The sequence below is a fragment of the Garra rufa genome, chromosome 15 (genome assembly GCF_049309525.1).
Source record: "Garra rufa chromosome 15, GarRuf1.0, whole genome shotgun sequence".
Classification (NCBI taxonomy): domain Eukaryota; kingdom Metazoa; phylum Chordata; class Actinopteri; order Cypriniformes; family Cyprinidae; genus Garra; species Garra rufa.
In genome coordinates, this window is record NC_133375.1 from 31,158,385 (window position 1) to 31,166,535 (window position 8,151).

The following is an 8,151-nucleotide window of genomic DNA, read 5'->3' on the forward strand; positions in this document are numbered from 1 at the left end:
AGAAAATTCTGCAAGGGAGAAGAAAAAATAATAAAGCTGTGGTATTCGGATTATCGTGGACGAGGATAAAGCATTAAATGGGGCTAAAGGGGCCTGAATAGACGCAGTGGCGTGCGAAGAGAAGCAGAGTAATTATTGCTTCATAATTGTGTTCTTTTTCTTTTTTCAGACAGCATCGCGCTGCAGAGTCCCACTTGGAGCGGTTGTGACATTTAGGAGGCCGGTCTTTGTGCTCAACACTTCAAGTTTAAAAAACAAGGCCAATTGAGTCGGCGCAGCTCAAAGCCCGATCCATTGTGAGGGACCACATTGAGTTTGGATTTGGGACAATGGTGTTTCTCAAATTTCTTGCAAAAACCTATACTCCATCTGTGATCTCAATGAGCGCTCTTTCACTGGGTTCCTGCTTTTCTGTTTGATTCGTTTGTAAAGGGAGGCAGATGTGGACGGATGGAGGCCGCATTTTAATTGGCTGCTGCCTGAACACACACTCACATCGTTTCATCTGTCATCGGCGTTGTGCATCCTTGCTATAAAAAAGTGGAAGTAAGTCTACAGAGTAAGATTATAATAATTCAGATATTTTTCTCATAACATTCCCTGGACGTCTTGATAAAGTTTTTTTCCCAAAGAAAGCTCCAAAAAGAAAGACCACAATATTATAATAGCCTATATTAGACTAGTCTATATTTTAATCATCAGACCAAGAATAAAATCGCGTTCAGATTTTAAATTAAGTAGACAGAAACAGCTAAGTTTCACAGATTTAAGAAACTTTTGTAATACCCACTGTCCAATATGAAATTGAAATGATTCTAGAACTGTTTTGTTTTATAATAAAGTACCACTCAATCGCAGAGAAAAATCGGTCAAAAGTTAAACTATCATTTAGATACTATAACGTGCACTTTGGGTAAAATATATACTTTTAATGTTTAAAAAGTGTACTGTTTAGGGTTAAATAAAGTACAAAAGTGTACCATTTGAAAAGGTACCACCCTAGTTTTGTAAAGATTGTTTAATTTCGTAAATTAATACAAGTATACCGGTGGATAAATAAGTGTTAATTAGCTAATAATTACATAATACCGGTGTGCTAAATGATTAAATATTAAAAATATATTTTTAAACAATTAAAGCAAGCCACATCGAGCGGGCATCCTAAGTAAGCCAATAAAAGCTTAATTTAACGCAGTTATTTTAAGCGCTTTGTTCTGTGCCTTTAGGGGAATGCCATTGCTGCGCTCAAGGGTCCTGCGCAGCGCGGCAGCTTTTCATGTGAACAAGAGGTTAACAACCTAATGAGGACTTGGAGACTAGATGAAGCGTGTAAATACACTGGTTTTTCTAAAAACCGCGCGCTCGGCACCCTCATTCCCCTTTTTATCTGCTACTCTAACCTCTGCTGCGCTCTGCGCACTCAAACCATTCCAGCAGGAGTTCCGCAGGGAGGCAGTTCGGGTCCAGCCGCGCTCCGGCCGGGTATCAGCGGAGAGAAAGATCCCTACAATAGCGCTCCGGGGTGCTGGAGGAACAGAGACATGCTGTTACATATGTCGGGTCAAGCATCTCTTTTGTACTGCTTTAAAAAGGTGTAAAACTCAGTCAGCGGTGGAGATTCTAAAGGGAGTGAAAGCCTTGTATGGGTTTTTGATGCATAGGTCTGATGAACTGTTGAAAGAATGTTGAATTTCCTAAGTGCCCACAGTCAGTTTTAATTGCCCGGGGGCATTTAATTGGAATTCACTGAGACGCCCATTCAATGGGGAGATTTTCTTTTTCAAGTAAAGCGTGTAGAGGGCCGGATTCATTATTTAAACTTCATAAAATATAGGTTCTGCATGAACAGAATTAGCAAATGTTGCCTACACTCTTAAAAATAAAGCGGTTTTAGTGCTTCTTGGTCTCAGAGTAGAACCTTCTGAGAATTAAAAAGTTCTCGAACGGGTACATTTTTGAAAACCGACTTTATTCTGCATTCTACACTAAACGTTTTGCACTGAGTAAGTGGCTTGTAAAAATATCTAAATCGTTTCCTTTGAGTTACATTCCGAAAGTTCTTACATCGACAGAACCGCGTACATAAAACCGGCTTAGTTCTCATATCTGTCAAAAGATCACAATTGTTCGGAGCTGTGCTTTCATCATCTCTCAGTTTATGAACAATCAACGCCTGCTTGCGGTTTTGTAATGATCTCGGGATGTCTATTTTCAGTCGCGTGAGATCGCTGCCGAGATAATGACTTTGAATGTCAAAAAGCTTTAGTTTAATATCGTCTCTATTAGTGTGCTGGTTGGGTAATTAAAGGTGCAGATGAGAGCGGCGGGGGGACAGATGGCATTTGCTTACTGTGATTGAGTGTGTAAACAATAAGAAACCGAGCGACAGGGAAACAGTACAGGCCCACATCACTTTATCGAAGGGGGCGAGAAATTCAAAGTCCAGGTACCAAAGAGAACCGCAGCGATCTGATTTTAATTCTTTGAAAAACACAAAACTATTTGCGATTTGCATTAGTCCGAACGAAAAAAAATATATTCAGATTTAAGTCTGTTCTTGTCTAGCAGATTTGTTTAGCAGATGCAAGCAAACATTATAATTTTAGCAGATAAACAGCGTTTTTTATTTTGGAAAAATGTTGTAATAATGATTCCTTAAATAAGAAAACAATATAGGAATACATTCTGTAATCCTGTAGCCTGTATTTTTGTATTTTACAAGAATATATATTAAAAAATATTTTACGTACTCAGAAAATTAAATTGCTTAACATTATAGCATTATGACACCACAATCTTGAAATATTGGATAGTAAAGAAAATTCTGTATATTGTTGCAAAAGCGATGCTATTCTAAGGAGAGATAAATTAAAGCATTGCAAAAATAATTTTAGGCTCAAAGGATCTCAATGGCATTTTAAAACCTGTTTAGTTTTACAATAATAATCCTCGATTTTAATTAATGAACGTTTCGAAATTTAACAATAAAATTACATCTAATTCTAAAACCATTTAGTAATAATAAAATTAGCATTTTTTTGTTGATGTTCGTAGTGTAAAAAACCCGCAGACTTTTAGTAGTATGAGGAGCGCTAAAATAATCAAACAATCACATGAAATGTGTCCGAGAAGCATAAAAAAAAAGAAGCAACGAGAACAACGCTTGCAATAAACAATACAATGTCAGTGAGAAATATGGTGTTTTAATTGAAATGTTCGACAAATACAGAGAAAGAGAAGCGATAGCTTGTCTTACAAAGGCTAGGCTGATATAACTATTTATATCTCGTTAAACCACGTTAATTCCATATCAAGCATTACATCGAAATAGTTAATTTTACTAAAGCTTAATTAAATAATTAGATTACAATGAAATATCGGAATATTTACTTATATCGATGAGAAATGCCAAGCACACATTGAACATTTTTGACTCTAGTCTGCGTTTAAATCAGTAGTTCTACATGAATGCTACAAATGAATGACAATTTCAAACGACGTAGCCTAACAATGTTTACAGTAAACAATTACAAACAACGAACTGCCCTTAAAATCCAGCGTGACAACTTACCGTTTTGCCTTTATCGATATTGACGTCATTCTACGAGGAACTTGCTCTTCTCTACAGCATATCCCTAGAACAAAATCATGTCTTTCGAAAGATAAAAAAAAAATATGTACCTTAGTTTGGCTAATACTTGCTTGTAAATAAAAAAAAATACGCCTTCATTTTTTTTGCAAAAAAAAAAAAAAAGTCTAAAAAAAATCCCGTTAATAAACTTTTTAACAGCTATTTTCTTTAAACGGCAGTTGATGATAGTCGATGCCAAATCGTAAAACAATGCGTTTAAAGATTATAGTATCAATAGTCAATTGTCTTACTGGATCTATTGCCCGTATTTTAGTAAATAATTTCTTATGATAAAAGTTTTATGTTTTAGCTCTGCGTGATGCTTGTTATTTGAGAAAAGAACGCAGGTGGACACAGTTGAAAAAGAGACAAGCCAATCAGATCGCTCCTTACCCCTTTGGCCAATGACAGGCGCCACATTGTTGTCAAATTTGTCTAATGAAAACGTGGGCGCAACAATAGATCGAGAGGGATCTGTATCCACTGAAGATCTCTCGAGGAAGTTAGTGTCTCACACTGGCTCCAGCAGCAAACTCTGCTCTGTCTCAGACTGTAGGCTGATCTTTGAGTTTAAAGTTAGTTTTGCATTACCTTCGATGGATTTTAGTGCTTTCAAAATTGATTTTATATGTGTTGAACGTATGTTTCATTTCTAAGAGTTTATTGGGCTGCTTGTGGACTGCGCGCAACAAGTTGAAGATCTCGCTGGAAAAAGAGGACTTCCATAAGCAATCATAAGTATTTTCTGATCTCTTCTTGGACAGTGGCATTCAGGCTGTGTTCTTCGTCAAGTGCTGTGCTGAAGAAATTCGCCGTGTATCGATTCTGCTCAATGCTTATGAAACGTCTCCGATCGAAGACTTCAGTTGCGCACGTATTTTAACCTATCGATCGGCTGTTTGTTGATTCGGAGAATATGGATCTTCGTCCAGAGATCTCACCCGCCTCCCAGGCAGGGTCGCAGGTTCATCCTAGCGCTGCTGCTGCTGCTGCGGCCGCTGCCGCCTCCATCCCGGTTTCCATGGCCGGTAACCTCTTAAGGGGCCCGCCGCTGTTGCTTCGCGCTACGGAGAAGTACCCACGAACGCCCAAGTGCGCCCGGTGCAGGAATCACGGCGTGGTGTCCGCGCTAAAGGGGCATAAGCGCTACTGCAGATGGAAGGACTGCATGTGTGCCAAATGCACTCTGATCGCCGAGAGACAGCGCGTCATGGCTGCTCAGGTTGCGCTCCGCAGACAGCAAGCGCAAGAGGAGAACGAGGCGAGGGAACTCCAGTTGCTCTACGGCACAGCAGAGGGTCTGGCCCTGGCCGCTGCCAATGGCATCATACCTCCCCGGCAAAACTATGAGGTCTTTGGCCCAGTTAGCAGCGAAACAAACTCTGGTAAGTGAAAAAAATTATACTCATAAACAAATATAAATGCTTAAAAAATAAGTTAATATTTTGATATATTCTCTAGAAATTGTTTTATGCAATGTGTTATACAGAATCTAAAGAACCTCTAATGAAACATTAGAAGCTATATAGCAACCCCAAAACCAAATGCGCTATAAAGTACCTTTTAATTAAAAAATTAAATATTTATAGTGTATATGTTATACAAATAGTAGTGAACCATGTAAATTCATTTAGTTGAATACCAAGTTTCATTAATACAATCTAAGAAAAAGAAAAAGGCGTATTAGTTGATGGCAATTATTGACGTTGACCAATCTATTTCAGGTGAATCCAACATCCAAAAGTTTGAGCTATTCCCCAAGACATCTTTACCAGGATCAGTGACCCCACAGCAAGCGGCTGGAAAGTCCGTATCCACAGACACCGAATCCGTTCCAGGAATGTCCTCTCCAGATATGCGTCACGGCTCGGGTTCGGAAAACGGTGACCGCGAGTCCATCGTGAGTTCCCCCATCGCCAAACAATTAAAAGACGGCGACGAGACGCCAGGTTCCATCAGTCCGCTCGGCTCAGACTCCGGCTCGGATACAGATAAAGACGAGCAGGAGCCCTCGCCCTCCTCCGCCGCATCGCGACAGATGAACGCCATCGACATCCTAACGAGGGTTTTCCCCAACCACAAGCGCAGCGTCTTGGAGCTTGTGCTGCAGGGATGCGGCAAAGACGTGGTGCAGGCCATAGAGCAAATCCTCAACAATAGCGGTCAAGCCAAGGGCCCAGAAGAGTCCTGGACGGCGGAACGGATGCTGCAGAGCGTACAGCCGCCCATGTCGTCCACCCCGCGGCCTATGCTACCTGGAACCATGACCCTCAGCAATAGATCTGCCTTCTCTCCGCTGCAACCCAACGCACCACACTTTGGTTCCGACCCAAGCACGTATCCTCTCAGTACGCATTTGGGCTTGAACCCACTCCGGCTGGCGTACTCGGCTCACAGCAGAGGCCTGGCCTTCATGGCTCCATACTCCACCACAGGTCTGATGCCAGCTTTAGGCTTCAGGCCGCCAATGGACTATGCCTTCAGTGACTTGATCAGAGACAGGACTCTCTTGCATAAAGATCAGAGCTACACCAACGGACTGTATGGTCCTCTGGTCAACAACACTCCAGAGAAACAGTGAGATAGTGTTTCCCAATTGTAGACAAAAGTGTTTCTTGTCTTTAAAGACTCTTACAGGCCTAAAGATTCCGCATCCTTATTAAAGACTCACGGGCCTCTTGTTTCTGTATATAAAATACGTCTAGTTTAATCACCAGAAAAAATGTGTTTGGTGGTCGTGGCTTCTTTGAAGTTTGTGATTAATGAAAAAGAAAATGGTTACATGTAAAGGTTAAAGTAGTTTTTATCCATCCTACTGCAGGATGGCGTTACTGACACTGCCTCAACGCAAAAGGAGCCGGAGGGGAATTATTTTAGACCTTTAGCAGGGTAACCATAGTATTTTCGAGTAATGTAAATTGTGTATTTTAAAATCCTTCACGTTTGTTACAATCCATTTAGATTATTTACCGAACGGATTAAGCCCCCGTGTGATAATAGTGCAATTCCTAGAAAAAATAATTTGCTTCATCATTTAAAAAAGGGAATATTCTAGCATTATTGTTATTGTGGAACGTCTATTATTCACTCTTTTTCTGCTCAGTGTCTGTAAAATCGTGCCATGTTCATTCAACAGAACGAAAGTTCTGTGGATTCAATATGGTTACTGGCTCAAGTAGACATTTGTGTTCCCTTTGTGAGTGATATATTGTGTTACACGACTAAATAATGTATATTGCATTTCTTGATGATAAAGTCATATTTGTCAAAGTCATTTTTTCAGAAAAACATCAAAAGGGATCTAAAAAAAGATGTAAAACGATTGTTTGTTGGATGAAATCTTGCTGCGTTGCGAAGTGTACATTTCTCTGTGTAAATTTTGCAAAAAATAAATGTTATTTTATTCTTACGTTTTGGTGTTTTGTGCATTAAAATAGTTTCTTTTTTGTTTATCCATATTCTAGCATTTGGGGCATTGTGACCTATTTCAAAACACATTTTGCATATATATATATATATATATATATATATATATATATATATACACTACAAACTTCAACAATAATCAATATGCTTCAAAGAAACAAAAGTTTCCAAATTCCTAAACATTTTAAAAAGTACATTTGTTAATACTTATAACAATATAACCGAGGTATTTTTTTTTCTAAAGCTAAACAGAGATGATATTATAAGCTCTTTTAAAAGATAAAATGAAAGCCTCTAAACAGAGACAGTCTCAAAAGCAGGAGTCCACTGTATTTTCGCACGACGAGTGTATAGCTGCACTATTGAAACGCGATGCCATGGAGACATAATCCCCCTCGCCAGAGCTCAAGTGTTTACTTTCTCCCCGCAGATAAAACAGTGTAAACAGCAGTGTCGGATTGACAGTGTGCCTTCATTTAACGGAGAAACCGAGCACTCCAATGTTCATAATGCACATTTGATGAGGTGCATGATAACACAGACCCTTCTCTCGGGCTGTTTAATATTGACATAGATAGTGTTTTAATAAATTTTAGATAAATTTCTCAGCCCGGGTGCTTTTTCTTCAACTCGGATTTAATTTGGTTTAGTGTTTTTATTTATTTTACAGTCCACATAAATATTACAATTTCGTTAGGCGTAGTATTGTAAATCTAATAAAAATTTTTTTATTTTAATAGATAGCCTAAATAAAACGAATAAATGCTAAATTGTAGTCTATAGATTTAGCCTATCTATATTTTAAGTCAAACGATTTACGACACAATTATTTTAAACTATCAAGTTTATTTTACCTAAACAAAAAAACGTAGCCAACATATATGCTAAAATACATTCAAAACTTGTGCATGTTTTTCTCGCTAACATTTAACAAAAGCGTTGTATTTTGAAACAAAAATGTTATTTGCCAAATTTTGTTTGTCTGTGTTCAGTGCTACCAAGCTAGCAGGTTCATTTAAATTTATTTTTACTTCCTTGCAGGAGAATAACTGAAATACAGATGCCTGTTTATCTTTTTAATTTTACATTTACTT

The 8,151-nt window shown here is 38.6% G+C and overlaps 1 protein-coding gene across 1 annotated transcript; it reads left to right on the plus strand.

The window, feature by feature from the left end:
- The first annotated feature begins 4,135 nt into the window (after positions 1–4,135).
- dmrta2 (DMRT-like family A2) lies at positions 4,136–7,040 on the plus strand. Its single transcript, XM_073819408.1, has 2 exons — positions 4,136–5,016; positions 5,356–7,040. The coding sequence occupies exons 1-2, from the start codon at positions 4,548–4,550 to the stop codon at positions 6,210–6,212; spliced, it is 1,326 nt and encodes a 441-aa protein (XP_073675509.1). The 5' UTR covers positions 4,136–4,547; the 3' UTR covers positions 6,213–7,040.
- The last annotated feature ends 1,111 nt before the right edge of the window (positions 7,041–8,151 follow it).

Excerpts from the sequence above, each read along its gene's own strand:
- dmrta2 (XM_073819408.1), top strand. The coding sequence starts at position 4,548 with ATGGATCTTCGTCCAGAGATCTCACCCGCCTCCCAGGCAGGGTCGCAG. Across the intron at positions 5,017-5,355 it reads TAGCAGCGAAACAAACTCTG|GTGAATCCAACATCCAAAAG; the intron begins GTAAGTGAAAAA and ends AATCTATTTCAG.